This window comes from Schistocerca americana, chromosome 3 (genome assembly GCF_021461395.2).
Source record: "Schistocerca americana isolate TAMUIC-IGC-003095 chromosome 3, iqSchAmer2.1, whole genome shotgun sequence".
Taxonomy (NCBI): domain Eukaryota; kingdom Metazoa; phylum Arthropoda; class Insecta; order Orthoptera; family Acrididae; genus Schistocerca; species Schistocerca americana.
Window position 1 is genome coordinate 766,738,473 of NC_060121.1, and position 20,478 is coordinate 766,758,950.

The 20,478-nt window shown below is 41.4% G+C and overlaps 1 protein-coding gene across 1 annotated transcript in view; it reads right to left on the reverse strand.

Annotated features, from left to right (window-relative positions):
• The window catches only part of LOC124606380 (synaptic vesicular amine transporter-like), a 107,094-nt gene that overhangs the window by 83,316 nt on the left and 3,300 nt on the right, over positions 1–20,478 (reverse strand). Inside the window, exon 2 of the mRNA XM_047138363.1 lies at positions 7,057–7,135. Within this exon, the coding sequence (XP_046994319.1) occupies positions 7,057–7,135 (79 nt within the window). The remainder of the gene's footprint in view (positions 1–7,056; positions 7,136–20,478) is intronic.

Genomic DNA, 20,478 nt, shown 5'->3' on the forward strand with positions numbered 1-20,478 from the left:
AACCTAAGGACATCACACACATCCATGCCCGAGGCAGGATTCGAACCTGCGACCGTAGCGGTCACGCGGTTCCAGACTGAAGCGCCTAGAACCGCAGGGCCACACCGGCCGGCACTCGAACCTCCGTCGGGGGAAGCCGCGAGAACGGTGACAAGGTGCCTGAGACCGCGCTTCCATAAAACAGCCATAAACAACTAGAAAACAGCGTCGAAAACATGAAAACTTGTTCAAATGGTTCAAATGGCTCTAAGCACTGAGCTTATCAGTCCCCTAGACTTAGAAACTATTTAAACCTAACTAACTTAAGGACATCATGCACATCCATGCCCGAGGCCGGATTCGAACCTGCGACCGTAGCAGACGCGCGGTTCCAGACTGGAGTGCCTAGAACCGCTCGGCCGCAGATGCCGGCATATGAAAACTTCTAAGTGCAGTAAGTGTACAGCATCAGTGGCTAGCTACAACACGACCCAGCAGGCTTTTGTGTTACAGCACAGCGTGTATCATTCATTTCTCCAAGTAATTCGATGCCATTGACAGTTGCCTGAAAAAAAAAAAACATGTTTTATTGTCAAGACAGTCTGCCTAAATAACAAGTGAAACTGTCCCAATATGTCAGTTAAATGCGTTAACGGAATTATCCCCAAAAATAACAGACCTTATAAATAGGTATGATAACGATGAACTAGTGCTACTCCAGAAAACCTTTTGACAGAAGAAGACCACCTACAATCTAGGTCGAAAGTTCTTGGTTCTGACTACACTGGCGTTATATAACACAAGGCATACAAACAATAATATATGCACGGAACGATCAACATGATGATATCTACAGAGTAGTAGCCCAAGTTGGAAAGATACATATACACGGTGCAACGTAATTAATAGCGAACAATGACGCAGGAGAAAACATATTATAACAGAAGCATTTCAGTAGACATGGATCCCCAAACGAGTCGTCTACGAGTTTGCGAATATGTGTTTACGAGCTGCCACTTACTTCAAAATGAAATTTTCTTCTAGTTAGCACAAATGTATTTGAAATGCAAACATTTCCGAATAAAATAACAAACCGCTTCAGTTGTAAGAAACGCATTCGTTCAATCACGACCGGTTTCGGGCGATTGCAGGCTCCTCTTTAGGTGAAACACAGACGATGGGGCGCGTGACCCCAGCACAGTGGATACTAGACTGCAGTCTGGTGACAGCCGCACGTGAGCTACCTGGGCTTGCTGTGCACCTGTGTTTTAGCACACCATGCAGTTGTGGATGTCCTGTCAACGAAATTTATGCAGTAAACGTCTCGATTAAGTGCCCATTTAATTAAGGTCAAAGATCACCCATGGCCCATGGGTAAGAAATGGGGCAGAAGCGTTCTATTATCGTATTTCTCCTGTTTCACCTTTCGCTATGAGCTACGCTACAGCCTTTATTTGCACCATTCCCGTTGAAAACATCCACGTACAAATACGTACGATAAATAAATAAAGAGCAGGCAGTCGCAGGTTTGAGAGCAGGACGACAGTTATTGTTGTGAGAGGAAACAGCAGCAACAACCATATTCGGGTAGTTCCTATGGACCTTGGTCTAGCCAAAAAAACTTAGAAGAGAGGTCACAGAACATAGAGACCGGTCAAACACAGACTCGATTACTTGTCCCTCATTTTTTCATAGACTTTGACCGCAGTTCCGTAGCATTAGTTTAGCGAGCAAAATGAGTAGGAGGACTTGCATTTGGAGTTACGTGCTTGTCAAGGGAAGGATGGAACTTATGTGCAGGAAGGGACATAAATCCGTTACGTAAACGGAGCAGTCGGTCAGGTGTCCCTCTCTCACCACAGATCAACATCATTGTTTGCGGTAGGCATCTTAACATGCATCGTGGACCGCAGACAAAGGACATTTCTCTTCCAGAGAAGATTTAATTTTATGAGAAGCCACAACCCATGTCACCCACGAATAATCTGTCAACATGTATTGAAAAGATTGAATATCTGTGCGTTGATTGCTATACTTTTAGATTGTGAAAGAGATCGCCGTATCTTTCCATGGAGTTGTAGATTGGACTCCCTGATGCTTATACACTTTTTGTGCCTATAAAATTGATGACAATTTGGTATTACAATACAGTAAAGTAAGGATTCTCTTATTGACAAGCAGCAGCAACAGCAAGGAACAGAGTAGCCAACTGTCTTCAGATGTTCAAATCCTGAAGGCCATCAACCAAGACTGAAGAGGAGTAATGGAAGCAGACTGTTCCGACGGTCGGTCATTCTACCAGTGACGACTGGAATTCCTCACAATATGCTTCCGATGTTCTCGGAGAGTCGTGTTGAGCATCTCAGATCTTCTTCCCATACTTTTGCCGCTCTGAGAACACCTTTGTGAGAAAAATACAGTTCATTCTCTGTGGAGAAACCTTCATTAGGGACGTCACTCAACGCTGCTATCGGGAACAATTACACTAGGTACTAACAATATTACCTGTTCCTAAACTGACACTTCCAGTTTTGTAAATTTCAATTGTAGTTTAAATTAAAAGATGAATTATTCGTCTGGAATCGTATTTTGAAATTTTTATCTATGCTATATCGTTTGTTTTACGCTTTTCTTACGTTTCATAAAGTTCTACCAGTAATGCGCCAGTTATTGTGGGTTTTTATGAATTTTTAGTCGTTTGTGAATACAAATAAACTTAAACTAGATTGAAAATTCCCCTGTCGTGTCACAAAAAACAGACATGCTCCCCTTTAAAAGAGTCAGAGAAAAGTGCGGATACAGCAGTCTCAATCCTCATTCGGTCTTCCTCACCAAAAATTTTCGCACGCAAACACATTCACTCTACTTTAACACAGAATATTCTAAATCATTTTACCCAGTTTGCTTGTTGTGAAGCTTTTATACTGAGTTTCTCCCTCTTACAGCCACTGTCAAATCTCTTTCCGCCTGTCTCCTCTTTCTCCCATTGGCGCTTTCTACTGTGTCTCTCACTGTTACTGTCTTCATCTACATCTACATCTACATACATACTCCACAATCCACCATACGGTGCGTGGCGGAGGGTACCTCGTACCACAACTAGCATCTTCTCTCCCTGTTCCACTTCCAAACAGAACGAGGGAAAAATGACTGCCTATATGCCTCTGTACGAGCCCTAATCTCTCTTATCTTATGTTTGTGGTCTTTCCGCGAAATGTAAGTTGGCGGCAGTAAAATTGTACTGCAGTCAGCCTCAAATGCTGGCTCTCTAAGTTTCCTCAGTAGCGATTCACGAAAAGAATGCCTCCTTTCCTCTAGAGACTCCCAACCGAGTTCCTGAAGCATTTCCGTAACACTCGCGTGATGATCAAACCCACCAGTAACAAATTTGGCAGCCCGCCTCTGAATTGCTTCTATGTCCTCCCTCAATCCGACCTGATACGGATCCCAAACGCTCGAGCAGTACTCAAGAATAGGTCGTATTAGTGTTTCATAAACGGTCTCCTTCACAGATGAACCACATCTTCCCAAAATTCTACCAACGAACCGAAGACGACTATCCGCCTTCCCCACAACTGCTCTTACATGCTTGTCCCACTTCATATCGCTCTGCAATGTTACGCCCAAATACGAGGGGCGTTCAGAAAGTAAGCTCCGATCGGTCACGAAATGGAAACGACTATGAAAATCCGATAAAGCTTTGCACAGATGTGTTGGGTAGTGTCTCTAGTATAACCCCAGTTAGCATCACGTCGCTCCTCTCATTTCTGAGCTCGCAGTGAGTGCGTAAATATGTCTAGAAAATAGTGTCTGCCGCCAAGTACGAGGGCCTGGTGAGAAATTTCGCCTGAAGCTATGCAGCTAACATTACATAACTGTCGTGCTGTTTCTTCTTCAAGACAATTCTCAGCCGCATTCTGCAGGGGCAATGAAGATGCTCCTGCATCGTTTTCAAATGGAAATGTGAGATTACCCACAATACAGTCCGCAATTGTCTCCCCCTGAGTTTCATCTCTGGTCACATGAACCGCTGTCTTTGAAGACAACATTTTGACACAGACAACGAGGTGTAGGCCAGCGTGGAGAATTGGCGGAAAGCACTGGCGGCTGCCTTCTATGATGAGGCTATTGAAAAGTTGGTACAACGCTATGACAAAAGTCTAAGTCAGAACGGCGACTGCGTAGAGAAGTAGCTGAAAGGTGTAGCTAATTGTTACAAGTAAAACATTTCTGATGTTCACTGTGGTTTCAATTTGGCAATCAATCGGAGCTTACTTTCTGAACAGGCCTCGTATTTAATCGACGTGACTGTGTCAAGCGCTACACTACTGATGGAGTATTCAAACATTACATGATTCTTTTTGCTATTCATCTGCATTAATTTACATTTATCTATATTTAGATATAGCTGCCATTCTTTAGACTTCCCTTTCTCTCGCTATTCCTTACCACTGTCTCCTCCTCTGCCACTTGCACCGTCTGCCATACTGCCATTGTTTTTGTCACACTCTTTTTCTCTCTCACTGTCACTGTCCCTTTCTTTTTCGCTTACACTCAGCTGTCTTTCTCTTCAGCCACCATCGTCTCCTCTCGACAAGTGTTTGGAGATAGTTTGCTCGGATTTTTTACTCCTAGACCGGGAACTTCAACACATGGATATATCGGGCGAGGGAAAGTTAGAAAATTTTTCTGTGTTTAATTTCGCTAGTCTGGGGGGAAGGGGGGGGGGGGGAGGGGCGTTGGAAGAACCCCCGAGTCAATGTATGGTCTTGACTGGTCTCTCTTTTTCGTTTCCATTTTCTGCTCTCCATTTTGCTCCCAATGCTGCAGTCTCCGTACACCTCTCTCTTTTATTGTCACTCTCACTGGCCTCACTATCTCCTTTCTCTTTGCTTCCCAGTGCTATTGCCTTCATCTATTTCACTTTCTTTTTCATTGCCACTTTCTCTCCCCCACCATCATTCTCACTCTTCTCCTCCTAGTGACACTGTCTCCTCTCTCTTCTACTGTCACTGTCTCTCTACTACTCTCTTTCAGCACAAAAAAACGAGATTGGGTTCGCATGCCGAAATTTTTGGAGAGGATGGCGGAATAAGGGTTCAGATAAATGGTTCCCCTCTTATCTATGAGTTTTTTAAAGAGGAGCGTTTCATCTTTTCCGTGTTCCGATAGGAGCAGTTTTCAGCTGGTTCTCTTTTTTTCTTCACTGTTACAGTAAAGTGTGCTGCTTGCATAAAATGAATTCCGTACGTCAGTAACGTCAGTAACGTTTTACGAACATCTAGCACGCTGGAGTAGCTGTGGATCAGCAACTCCTGTTAATCGTACAACGAAAAACCAGTCCAAAGTTACAAATTTTGGTTTTTTATTCAGTCTAAGAATAGTTTCTGGGCTAGACCTATTTTCAAACCATCGTAACGTAATCAAAAATGGTATTTCAGAAAACACGAAAATATTGTTAAAATATGTAGCGAACTGTTACAGCATATACAGACAACTCAGTTGGCTGTATGTGTTGTAACTGTTCGCTGCATATTTTTGACATGATTTTCACATCTTCGGAAATACCATTTTTGATTGTGTTACGATGGTTTGAAAATGGGTCTCGGCCAGAAACTAGTTATCGAGTAAAGAAAAAAGGTAGAATTTGCAATTTTGGACTGTGTTTTCGTTGTACAATAAACTGTTGACAGTTTATTTATATACTTAGATACATTTACAACTTTCACACACAAAAAACAAATACCTAGCAAAACATAATGTTAACACAAAATTGTCTCCCACTGAACACAAAGTTCACTTTACAATATTTTACACAAAAATCAAAATTTTTATTGATGCACCTACATTACACAAAAATACGGTGTTCGATTATGCCGTCAGGTGGCACCATCGAATAATTTCCAGGTCGACAGCCTGTATATGCGTGAGATGTTCGTTGTACAGAGACAGGGCGGAATAAAGTTTTATTTGTGAAAAATAAATGGCGGGTAAAAACAGTTTGGTGACCTCAAAACCATTGCGATGAGCCTAGAACACTTACCATGTTTTCAATACATCAGTTAAAACTACATTTATGCCTCGGATCGGATATTACGTGCATATTTTACGCTAGTAAGTACTATAATTTTGAACCTCTGGATCATCGGATGAATCGAAAAAAAGTTTAGATGTTTCCGAGAGCATCATCTTAAAATGATATGGTAAAAGTTTCGACGATTTGCCTCGAATAGAAATTTTGAAAGAGACCATTCCCATAATTGGTACTTTTCGTATCCAAAAATCATGGTTCCAGAATGCGATTTTCACTCTGCAGCGGAGTGTGCGCTGATATGAAACTTCCTGGCAGATTAAAACTGTGTTTCTCGTCTCCTACCTTCCAAACTTTACAGAAGCTCTTCTGCGAACCAAGCTCGCAGAAGAGCTTCTGTAAAGTTTGGAAGGTAGGCGACGAGATACTGGCAGAAGTAAAGCTGTGAGGACCGGTCGTGAGTGGTGCTTCGGTAGCTCAGATGGTAGAGCACTTGCCCGCGAAAGGCAGAGGTCCCGAGCTCGAGTCTCGGTCGGGCATACAGTTTTAATCTGCCAGGAAGTTTCAAAAATCATGGTGTTTCGGGGTTTTCTCAGGAACTGTCCATGAGGAAATGATGTTTTTATAAGCTGCCTAAGGCTCATCCTAGACCACACATAATGCAAAAGAAGATTTGCTCATTTGTCTGGGCTGGAGGAAGTTCGTAGTGTTTAAATTTTGACCCTGTATTGTAGGGCAGTTACAGTATACCCGTTCTTCCGATAGGTACACAAATAGAAGCTAGGCTAAGGGCTATCCAAAACTATTGACCCTTTATCTCTGCGATCAATGGAAGCCGAGTTATGATCAGCTGAGAAATCGAATTTTGGCGCTCGTCTTTTCGGAACATACTGGTACAGCTTTCAAAATAACTAACATTTAAGATGGAGATAAGGGATATCAATGATGTTAAACTGAAGATATTCCAGAGAGCATTCTTCATGTTCAAGTAATTACTGCATCAAGTGCATGTGTATATATTAAGAATTGCAGCGCTTGTCGCTTACCTGGAACAGTTGGCTGCCATGGATACGTTGCTATCATAGCAGACCTCGTTGCGGTACAACACATCTGGAAGAATGGGAACTGAAACAAACAACAGACTGGTAGAAACATAGTCTATGTAGTGTCACTACTTCTAGCAGTAGCAACATTATTTCATGCTTTACTGTAGATGCTATTTATGTCCATGTTGTACTTGACATACTATCACACAAACGCGTCGCCACAGAGTTGGGATATTTCGGTCAGAAGGCAGCGACGTTTTGATGGCCAAAGATTTATCTGTGATTGATGGAATATAAATCATCAACATGTGTCTTGAGCGCGAAAAAGCTGCACATGTAGAACCTTCAAGAGCTGGAACAACTGAAGTCAACAGATAATCGCGTGGGGCGGGGGAGCGAGGAAACTCTCGCACTGCTGTCGTCAGCAAGAGACCGACATTTGAGGAGTACTCCAACAGTGTGTGTGGGGGAGGGGGGAGGGAGGGGGGAGGGAGGGGGAGTGACAGGCCAACAGCCAAAACCACCTGGACTGGCTAGCGCGAGCTGTGAAGTTGACATTTGGTGACCATGCGCTTCACATTCACACAAATTGTGCTGTTCCAGCGGACGGGCAGAAAATCACCTACGTCTCACACATATTCAGAGTTCATGATGTTACAAGTGCAATATGCGTGCTACATGAACTTTGGTGAATAAAGTATAATTTGTAGTATCTGACGGTTTTTTCTCCTTTTTGTGGACGGGGATGTAGTTCACATATTTTATGTCAAAGCCATGGCGCTATGGATGGATCAAACGTAGTGCCTGCGGGTGATACCGGTTTTATGTTGTCGGTAACGCTCACATAGCAAGGATTTGAACCTCTGAACCCTGTAGCGGAATATGTGCGTTCTTTGAGTCGCTTGTTATATATAACAATGATCGACGCCTTCGAAGTCCATACATGTTTGCTATTTCCAGGGACAAAATCATTTCTTTCACATATGTCATTATGACTTAATTCAAAATCTTCTAAATTATGCTAGAAATGGGGATGGCTGAAAGTTAGTAGGACATAGGATGTTACTTCTAAGCATGAGTTTTTCAGCATCTTTCTACAAGTACATTTACGTGACCTGTGCTTACACGCATCCAATCATCGGTAACAGCTTTCTGCTCGATATATCTGTAAGACTTTGAAGATAAGATGCGGAGCAGTACAGTGTTATCTCTTGTGTAACTCCTTTTAACATAGAGCGAAAGTGTGAACCAGTTTATTTCTTTTTCTTTTGGAATTTTTCTTTCTTTACTATTCTCTCAATTGATTTTCTGCATATATTCGAAAAATGACAGGTAACTTTTTCCACAAAGAAAATTCATCTTTTATACAAGTCAAAAAGAAGTGTCTCGAAGGAGTGATTTGTGTAAAACAAATCATCTACATTAGTTAAAATATTTTTAAATGAAATGTATGGGCAGTTTTGAAGGATGCCGTAACACTACCTCTGTTGGGTTAATTATTTATAATATTTATATAAATCGCAAAAGTGAAACAGGGAGAACCATTTTCTAGCTCTGTCCCCATCTTCTTACACCAACACACACACACACACACACACACACACACACATACACACATACATACAGAGAGAGAGAGAGAGAGAGAGAGAGAGAGAGAGAGAGAGAGAGAGAGAGGGGGGGGGGGGGGAGGGGGAGAGTTTTGGCTTCTTGATGAGAGCTGTACTTCAGAATGTCAACGTAGTTGTCAAACTGAAAAGCCTGCTGCTAGCACTTTTCATCCAATGTTAAGTTTGTTTCTGCTGTTCAAACATGTGTCTATGTGATATACAGAAAATAAACTAACATAAGAGAGGTTTTAAGTATTTTTTGTGCAGTAGAAACTTGTTAGTCAAACAGATAAGTTATGCGAAAAGAAACTTATTTCCTATGTTACATAATGTTTTCTGTTATACTTTAATCAACGCAGATCTGTATTTATGGCATATTCGGTGAAAACGGGATAGTATCGCATCAAAAAAGTCCAGATGTTCCTTCAGATTGTGTTCTGGAAACGTGTGAGTTGTACTGGATTTCAAGTACAGGGATATAATTAGTTTCCATCGATGTAATTCGTTACGTTGTCGGTTGGTAAATGGAAAGCATTCTATAATACCTAGTTTCAAGTGATTCATATAGCAATGCGTCGTGAAATAGATGACTGATTTATTGAAGATATCTACAATAAAAAAACTTGTCAAATAAAATAAAAATCAGACATTAGTATATCGTAACTACCACACAAAAATTCGAAGTTACTACACACGAGTGGAACCTACAACATGAAAAAATTATGAAGCGCAGAGCATGACAGAAAACATCTGCGGAAAATGTTATGGAGCAATGGTAATGTAAAATGATTTTAACTCACAGAGACTTTCCGTTCATCACAGCCGTGGCTGTGACGTATACCTCATTGCATCTTTCTTGGCGGTTTGTGGAATTCACATTGAAAAGTTTTATTTTTACACTTCGAGTTTAGAAACTCCCGTTCCCAGGTATTTGTATATGTCGACCCAGCGACTACATCTATACTTAATAGTTATAATTTGTTTGTCAATGTGAATGAACACATTCGTAGGTATTACACTCTTAACGTGCGTATAATAGTTGTGGCTTTGTGGTTTTGGTGGCTATGGTTTTGTTTAGATGAGTTCTTCCATAAACAATTGCCTAGTTACAATCATGAATGGCTGTAGTCGTCGTTTCGATGTGCAGTAAACAAATACCGGAAAATGGGAAGCTATGAGATGCAGACTACATTGTGCATTAATTACAACTCCAAAATAACTGACATACTAACACACAGTAATGAATATGAGTGAAGAAAACGAAAAGAGGGTACCATTTAAGGGAAATAAGATATAAATTTTTGAGATTATGTGACAGTAGATCTTTTCAGTCCCAGCTGCGAGCATGAGAGACCCGCACACTTAACCGCGCACTTACAATGAAAATAAATGTAGGAGTTACCATTGGCCATTAGGATCACCAGAACAATTAGGAAACATTGCTAATTCTTCACTCGAATTCGTCAGATGCTTGAAAACTGGCCTGTATATTTCACAAGAACAAAGTGCATGATGGAAAGGAAATTTGACGAAACATATTGTAAACGGGTTGTACAAGTTACTGAGCAGCCTCGGCTTTCGTTATCAAAATTCTGAGATACGCTTACCAGGCCGCAGCTACTACCACTAAATCTCAAAAAACTCTGCGTTTAAAGGAGTAGTAAACAAATGGAATCAAGTGACTGCATTTTGTTCATTTCCTACGTCTTTACAGCACATACAGTCAAAGAGGTTCCGAAGAATTGTAACACGCAAACATTCATCAACACCAGTCTAAGTATAGCAATGGATCATTTTATTCACTTCTGTGGCTCACTAAATGGTATAGTCTTTTCTAGAGTGCTGGTCATAAAATTATAACACAGGAAGGACGGCAAATAACTAAATTTTCCCTGTCATGAGTATACAGCATAGTCATTCTTGTGGTCTTCAATCTGAAGAATGGTTTGATGCGGCTCTCCATGCTACTCTCTCCTGTGCAAGTAACTACTGCGACCTGCGTTATTCTGAATTGTATTCACCTCTTTGTCTCCCCCTACGGTTTTTACACGCCCATTGGTGGCCCTTGATGTCTGAGAGTATGTTCTATTATCCGATCTCTTATTTTAGTCAAGCTGAGCCACAAATTTCTTTTCTCCCCAATTCTACTCAGTACTTCGTCGTTAGTTACGTGATCTAACCATTTAATCTGCGGCAGTCTTCTGTAGCACCACATCTCATAAGCTTCTATTCTCTTCTTGTATAAACTGGTTATCGTCCAAGTTTCACTTCCGCTCATGGCTACGCTACAGACAAATACCTCCAGAAAAGACTACGTTTGGTGTTAAAAATTTTTCTTCTTCAGAAACGCTTTTCTTGCCATTGCCAGCCTGCATTTTATTTCCTGTCTACATCGGCCATCATAATTTATTTTTCTGAGAAAATACCAAAGCACATCTACTACTTTCAGTATCTAATTTTCTAATCTAATTTCCTCACCATCACCTGATTTAATTCGACTTCATTACGTTACCCTTGTTTTGCGTCTGATGATATTCATCTTATTCCGTGCATTCAAAGACACTGTCCATTCCGTTCAACTGCTCTTCCAAGTCCTTTGCTATCTGATATAATTACGTCATCGGCAAACCTTAAAGTTTTTATTTTTTTTCCTTTAACATGAATTCCTACTCAATTTTTTTCTTCTTTTTCCTTTACTGCTTGCTCAGTGCACAGATAAAATCACATCGGAGATAGGCTACAACCCTGTCTCATTCCCGTCTCGACTGCTTCCCTTTCACACACCTCGACTTTTATAACTGCCGTCTGGTTTCTGTACAAGTCCCATCGACTTTTAAAACTACCATCTGGTTTCTGTGCAAGTTGCAAATAGCCTTTCGCTCCCTGTATTTTACGCCTGCTAACTTCAGAATTTCAAAGAGGGTATCCCAGTCAACATTGTAAAAGCTGGTTTCTCTGAATCTACAAATGCTATATACGTAAATTTGCCTTTCCTTAACCTATTAGTCGTACGGTAGATATTGCCTCGCGCTTTCCTACATTTCTCCGAAGTCCAAACTGATCTTCCCAATGTCGGCGTCCGCCAGTTTTTCCATTCTTCTGCAAAGAATTCGTGTTAGTACTTTCCAACCGTGACTTATTAAAATGACAGTCCGGTAATTTTCACACCTGTCAGCAATTGCCTTCTTTGAAATCGTAATTATTACATCCTTCTTGAAGTCTGAGCGTATTTCGCTTTTCTTACATCCTGCACACCAGATGGAAGAGTTTTGTCATCGCTGGCTCTTCCAAGGTTATCAGTAGTTCGTCTATTCCAAGTGCCTTGTTTCGACTTAAAATCATTCAGAGCTACGCCAGATTTTTCTTTCAGTATCTTATCTCCCATCTCACTTTCATCTACGTCCACTTCCATTTGTATGATGCTGCTTTCACTCCCATACATAGACCCTTTATATACTCCTTCCACCTTTCAGTTTTCCCTATCTTGCTTAAGACTGGTTTTTCATGTCAGCTATTGGTATTCATACAGTGGCTTCTCTTTGCTCCAAAGGCCTCTTTGTTTTTCCTCTAGGTGGTATCTGTCTTTCCCCTAGTTAGGGTGCTTTTAAATCCTTACATTTGTCCTCTGTCCATTACTGCTTAGCCATTTTGCACTTCCTGTCAGCCTCATTTTTTACACATTTCTATTTATTTTTCCGTTTTTCATTTACTGCATTTTTATATTTTCTCCTTTTATCAATTAAATTCTACATCTTCTCTTTTATCCACGGATTTCTGTTAGGCCTCTCTTTCTACCCATTTCATCCTCTGCTACCTTCTAATGTTGTCTATTCGTCTTCTACTGTATTCCTTTCCCGTGTTCTTGTTAACCGTTGTCAAATGCGTTCTTTCAACATATCCACCTACCTTTTTGAAACTTCTTCAGTTTTAATCTACATTACATAACCAAAAATTGTGGTCAAAATCCACATGTGCCACTGGAAATGGCATACAGTTTAACATCTGATTCCGAAATCTAGGTTTTACCACTGCGTAATCAGTCTGCAACCTTCCACTGTCTCCAAGTCTCTTCCACGTATACAAGCATCTTTTATGATTCTTAAGCAAAGTGTTAGCTATTATTAAATTATGTTCTATGCAAAATTCTACCAGGCGGCTTCCTCTTTCATTTCTTTCCCCCAGTCCATATTCACCTACTTTTTTTCCTTCTCTTCCTTTTCCTACTATCGAATTCTAGCCCCCCATCAAAAATTCTCCCTGAACTATCTGAATAATTTATTTTATCTCATCATGCATTTGTTCGAGCTCGCCGTCGTCTGCGGAGGTATTTGGCAAATAAAAATGTACTAGCGTTGTAGGAATTGGTTTTATGTCTCTCTTGGCTACAGTAATGCGCTCGCCATGCTGTTCGTAGTAGCTTTCTTGCATTCCTATTTTCTAATTAATTATTAAACATACGCCTGCATTAGCTCTATTTGATTTTTTATTCAGCTGACCAGAAATCCTACTACCGTACCAATTGCTACTCTATCTAAATTTAATCTTTTCGTTTCCCTTTTTGAATTCTCTAACCTACATGGCCAATTAAGAGATCTAACATTCCGAACTCAGATCCGTAGAAGGTCACTTTTGTTTCTCATGGTGAAGACGCTCTCGTAAGTAGTCGCCGCCAGGAGATCCGAATAGAGGTCTATTTTACCTCCGGAATATTTTACTCAAGAGGACGCCTTCTTCATTTAACGATACAACAGAGCTGCATAACCTCGGGCAAATTATGGCTGTAGTTTCCCGTTGCATTCGTCGTTCACAGCACCAGCACAGCAAGGCCATTTTGGTTGATGTTATAAGGCCAGGTCAGTCAATCATCCAGACTGCTGCCTCTGCAACTACTGAAAAGACTGCTGATCCTCTTCAGGAACCACACATTGTCTGTCTTCTCAACAGATACCCCTCCGTTGTGGTTGCACCTACCGTATGGCTATCTGTATCGCTGAAGCACATAAGCCACCCCACCATTGGTAAGGCCCATGGTTCATGCAGGGATAGTAAGAAGAATATATGACTAAATTTGTAGATGATCTGGTACGTCGGGTGCGAACATTAATGCACTGAGGTTAAACCTCCGGCAGCAACAATAACTCCATCGTGGGTAGATATCGAGTCGAACTGAGTTAGAGTTGTGGGGCGGTGGGTGGAATAATAGCATAAATGTTTTGTATTTATGCTGTTTGCCGTTCTCAACACTGGCTCTCTAACTACAATATTGGCAACCAGAAAGTGATTAGCAAAATGTGAAGCCTGTAATTAGAATTCCTAGTGCCCATTTCATCTGAGAAATACATTTATAGCTACAGCTTATAGCTCTGAGGAATTAGGAGATTGTCTGGGATTCATAATCAAAAACCATTCTCTCTAAAAAGTTCACTATATTCTGAAAGTCACAGACCAAAAAGAATCCACACAATCCAACTACCAGAGCAGTTCAGAGTCTAATGCGCTGATGCAACTATAACTGTTCAAATTAAATGTTTAAGTGAATGCTTGCCATAATTTGATGATAATGTTCGTCAAATGCCACGCTAATAATGGTAGAATGTCTGTCCTGCGGCGGCACGTGAAAATATGACATACGCAAACTAAAGATAGATCATTGAAGTCATCCCAAAATTAACACTTCACTCGAAAACGATTTCATGGTTACGCGTATCCCGAGTAACTTATTACTGCATCCGAGACTGTTTATATCAACGATACTGACACGACGCGACTCCAGGCACAGGTGGTGCGCTAATCAGCATCTGGAGAGAACTGGGGCCTTCCTTTTTTTTCACGCAGCTTTCTTACATATAAAGCCGCGGACGGCTAAGGGAACGCCTGATCAAATCTGCTCTCCCGACTAGCCGCTGGGCTAGTAATACACCACTTTAAGTTATCGAATAAATCATTGCTTCCTTTGCTGATGGCCGATGAAGCTTGCAATTTAATTGTGCAATCAGCACACAAGTAAGTAATCATAATAAAAGTCTGACGTGGCTAAGTCAAATATTTTGGGGGGGAGAATTAATTTAATTACACTACACGCAGTAGACGAGCTCTGAACTTGCTCTTTGGAGATACGCTATAGCTATAGTTTTATAGTTATTCTGTTGAAAATTCACACATTTTTATGATCATAGCGGATCTCCCTTCTACTTAAATTTAAACATCCTAGCTTTATTTATTCGCCTACTTAATCTATCTTGCTTCCTTAATTTCTAAGACAAAAACCAGAAAATCATGAATTTCAACTAAAATTTTAATTTGTGAGATCCAGAATACTGTTTCTACTAACTTATTATGCAAAAGGAATCTAAATACAAATTTTTAAGTTTCTAGCTCTTTTCTGCTGCGCCAATGATTTTTACAGAAAAACATCCAAATTTCGAAAATGGTTAAAGTTATTGAACTGATATCCAACACATATTGATTTAGTATTACTCCTGACATGCTAGAAACGTATCTACATCTACATTTATATTCCGCAAGCCACCCAACGGTGTGTGGCGGAGGGCACTTTACGTGCCACTGTCTTTACCTCCCTTTCCTGTTCCAGTCGCGTATGGTTCGCGGGAAGAACGACTGTCTGAAAGCCTCCGTGCGCTCTAATCTTTCTAATTTTACATTCGTGATCTCCTCGGGAGGTATAGGTAGGGGGAAGCAATATATTCGATACCTCATCCAGAAACGCACCCTCTCGAAACCTGGCGAGCATGCTACACCGCGATGCAGAGCGCCTCTCTTGCAGAGTCTGCCACTTGAGATTGTTAAACATCTCCGTAACGCTATCACGATTGCCAAATAACCCTGTGACGAAACGCGCCGCTCTTCTTTGGATCTTCTCTATCTCCTCCGTCAGACCGATCTGGTACGGATCCCACACTGATGAGCAATACTCAAGTATAGGTCGAACGAGTGTTTTGTAAGCCACGTCCTTTGTTGATGGACTACATTTTCTGAGGACTCTCCCAATGAATCTCAACCTGGTACCCGCCTTACCAACAGTTTAATTTATATGATCATTCCACTTCAAATCGTTCCGCTCGCATACTCCCAGATATTTTACAGAAGTAACTGCTACCAGTGTTTGTTCCGCTATCATATAATCATACAATAAAGGATCCTTCTTTCTATGTATTCGCAGTACATTACATTTGTCTATGTTAAGGGTCAGTTGGCACTCCCTGCACCAAGTGCCTACCCGCTGCAGATCTTCCTGCATTTCGCTACAATTTTCTAATGCTGCAACTTCTCTGTATACTACAGCATCATCCGCGAAAAGCCGCATGGAACTTCCGACACTATCTACTAGGTCATTTATATATATTGTGAAAAGCAATGGTCCCATAACACTCCCCTGTGGCACGCGAGAGGTTACTTTAACGTCTGTAGACGTCTCTCCATTGATAACAACATGCTCTGTTCTGTTTTCTAAAAACTCTTCAATCCAGCCGCACAGCTGGTCTGATATTCCATAGTCTCTTACTTTGTTTATCAGGCGACAGTGCGGAACTGTATCGAAAGCCTTCCGGAAGTCATGAAAAATAGCATCTACCTGGGAGCTTGCATCTAATATTTTCTGGGTCTCGTGAACAAATAAAGCGAGTTGGGTCTCACACGATCGCTGTTTCCGGAATCCATGTTGATTCCTACATAGTAGATTCTGGGTTTCCAAAAACCACATGATACTCGAGCAAAAAACATGTTCTAAAATTCGACAACAGATCGACGTCAGAGATATAGGTCTATAGTTTTGCGCATCTGCTCGACGACCCTTCTTGAAGACTGGGACTACCTGTGCTCTTTTCCAATCATTTGGAACCTTCCGTTCCTCTAGAGACTTGCGGTACACGGCTTTTAGAAGGGGGGCAAGTTCTTTCGCGTACTCTGTGTAGAGGCGAATTGGTATCCCGTCAGGTCCAGTGGACTTTCCTCTGTTGAGTGATTCCAGTTGCTTTTCTATTCCTTGCACACTTATTTCGATGTCAGCCATTTTTTCGTTTGTGCGAGGATTTAGAGAAGGAACTGCAGTGCGGTCTTCCTCTGTGAAACAGCTTTGGTTATATACTTCATTTTAAAGTATTGCGCAATATTTATGACGTCATAGCTAGTTACAGCGGACTAGGCTGGCACACAATGGAAAGACTGATGTGAATTTTATAAGGCGTGAGTATGCTGCTTCCCTACAGGGTGACAGTATGGTTACGTCATTCCATGGAAGAGTTCATCATGCTTCGTAGTAGGCGTGTGGTGGCGTGTCCGTCTCTCAGCAGCCGTTCCGCGAAACGGCAGACTGCGGTCTCGATAGCCATCGATTCTATCACTGTCGAATTTCCAGAGGTGCTGGCGGACGTTTTTTTCTTTTTCATCAATACTAACAAGACTGATTCACAAAGAACCAACATTCAAATGCTATTTCTGAATGAGAAATCTTCTGCGTAAAATTTCCTTACATACGGAATGTGGGAGGAGTTACTCCTACATATTATGTGTGATTGTGCTGAACTCCTAAGCATATCCAAGCTTGACGTTTGTTGCAAGCAGCCTTCACGGTGCTCCAGTTTTATGATGAGCGGTGTAACAGACGGAATATGGGCGGCGTCAGGATTGTGTCAACTGTAACTTATTGTTTCATGAAGGTGACTGTGTTGAATTAGTCTATGATGTAGTGTAGAGTTTGTGTAGATGATGGAGGATGATTATGATGGGAGCAAGAAGAGGGTGGAACCCAGTGACAGCACATACTTTACTCCCCTAGGGGCGCACGATGGGGAGCACCGAGCTTGACTTCACAAGGCCAGGTCACTATCGATAGTGTTACGTGCCATCACTTCATTACACACTTTGGGGAAGTTTCTAATGGAATCGGGAACGAATTGCGCTACTCCTCCATCCGTGCCGGCCAAACACTGGCGACGAAAGTTCTGTCTACCTCCTAGATGAGCACCACCGCCGAAGTGTGTGCTAACAACCTCGGTAAGAATGTTGTGTAGCGCAGTAGACCGCAACGGGGAAGAGTGCGAATGAAATTCTAATTTAAATATTCTGTCGTTTTCCGAAATCGCTTGAAACGATTCTAGGATCACTGCGGTAAGAAAGTCGCGGTCGACTTCACTTGTGCTCCGCCTCCAGAGACATAATCAACACGGAGAGAACTGAACACAGTCTACATCTCCATACATATTCCGCAAGCCACCGCATAGTGCATAGCGGAGGGTACGTTCTCCCACTACTAGTCAATCCCGCGTTTCACTCGCAAATTGTGCGAGGAAAACCGACTGCGGCACGAAGCATGTTGTGCGGTCGGCGGTTCTCAGCTGTATTTTTATTTTAATATGCCTCTAGCAACTAACAGCCCAATCCTAAAACGTCAACTAACGTTAAGAGCGTCTTAAGAGTGTAATATGTGCTTAATTTGAAGTAACGTTGGTGAATTAGGCCGTGAACTACTCAAAGTTTGCCGCTTACCTCAGTGGCAGAGTGGTATGTACTGTGGTCACTGCACGGTTAATGGAAGTGAGAGGCAGAATATGTTATTGTTTGTATTCCAACGCTGACAGCTTACGAGCATGCGCAACTAGCACCGATAAGCTGATGTGTTGCAAATGTCACACAGAAGTAACATGGATTCGTGAATGCGCACTATAGAGACATTCATCTTCAAGAGGCTGTTTACGCAGACTGGACCCTCGCCTACATTTCAGTGCTTATATACCCGCATTGGAGTCGCGCTGGGTTGCATATATGCTGCAGCAACGCCCTCAAACAGAAATTTTTTATCACCTCTTATAATACAATGCGATGAGTTAAAGAAGTATGACACTCACAACATTTAGTAAACATTTGTGATTGTCTCTCATATTGCAATTCCTGTTATTAATTACAGTAACATACTAATTCATATAGGTTACCCATTACTAGTAAGATCGGTAGACGAAGGGTGGTAAAGTGGCCAGAACGGGAAAAGTGACCATTGCATAATTTTTTCCTAAACAGCGCTTCTGCCGGTCAATAAATGGTCAGACTGTTTCTAACATACATCGCCACTGTTGTCAGTGAGACTGACAGAGAGAGCTTGTTCTGTTACTTTTTAGTGAAAACTTTTGTTTTTGTGTCCTCTGATGTCAGATAAGTGATTTATATTATTCTTATTACCTCACGTGAAAGCATAATAATAAATTTATACAATATAAATGTTTAAACAACGTCCTTTGACAGATCCTTGTTATTTGTTCTGTGGACCACGAATACTGACATGGCGTTCAATAGGGATAAGTGACCACACCACTCGTCGGGAAAAGTGGCCAAGGTGTTCACCCCGATAAGTTAGTCGCTTCCAGAAAACATGCGTAATGCGACAGGTAAAACTGACTTCTATAACATTTTATATATCGTCCGCCATTCTGTCACTTTCTGACATTTTTCAATTAGTTAAGTTACATTTATTCTTTAAAACTGTCTCTGTTCTATTAAACTTGGCCTAATACAAAAGCCCGATTGTAAACTGTCTACTGCAGCCTGGTCTTCTTTCAGATACTAGGGCGTGAAGATGCCTAGAAAATGTGCCCGGAAATCAGAAAAACAAACATGGGACCCTGTTTACACAGCACTGACCATAGTAACCGTCTACGTACGAGAAATTGGTCACTATGTAAGCCGCCAGAAAAATGCATATCTTTCCAATATGTTATTTTCGCTTTCTGCTATTTTGTCGAAATTGAAATTCTGAGCCCATGGCTGTGTACAAAATATAGATTGAATCTTACAGAGAAGACAACAGCAACCAGCCACTTTTACAATGTTATTTATTTATTTAAATAGCGCCGTTACCGGTTTCGAACTGAAAGGTTCATCTTCAGACGGCTAGTTCGCGTTAAAATAATTTTACATTAGATTTCAGTTCACTTCACTTCACTGGGAAACAAAAAGTGAAAGCTAATGTAAAATATTTCATAACGTGAACTACCCGTGTGAAGATGAATCTTTCGGTTCGAAACCGATAACGGCGCTATTTAAATAAATAAATAGCATAGTAAAAAGTGGCTGGTTGCTGTTGTCTTCTCTGTAAGAGTCAATCTATACTTTCTTTTTCATCTAAAAGTATTCGGCGTGGTATCTTTGCAATTCTTACGTGAAATTCACGTTGGCGGCAGTAGAACTTTCTGCAGTCAGCCCCAAATGTCAGCTCTCTACAGTATATTTTCGCAATAGTGTTCACGGAAAGAACGTCATCTTCCCTCCAGGGATGCCAATTTGAGTTCTTAGAGCATTTCTGTAATACTGATGTTCTGGTCTAATCTACCGGTAACAAATCGAACAGCACACCTCAGAATTGGTTCCATGTCTTCTTTTATTCAGACTTCGTGGTGATTCCAAACACTCTAGCAGTACTCAAGAATATGTCGTACCGCTGCTCTGTACTTGGTGTTCTTTATGGGTGATCTAAACGTTCCTAGAATTCTGCCAGCAGACCGAAGGCGGGCATTGACTTCCTTACTACTACTGACTTTCTGTGCTCGTTCCAGTTCATACCGATTTGCAACGTTGCGCCTAGATATTAATCGACGTGACTGTATCAAGGAGTACAGCACTAATACTACATTCGAAAATTAGACGATTGTTTCTCCTACTCACCTGCATAAAACTATCTTTTCCAATGTTCAGAGCACGCTGTCAGTCATCAGCACAAATAGAAATTGTAAGTCATCATGTATCCTTTTACTGTCACCAAGCGACGACAATTTTAGATCGTCGTCATAGAGCAGTGCAGATTCTGCTC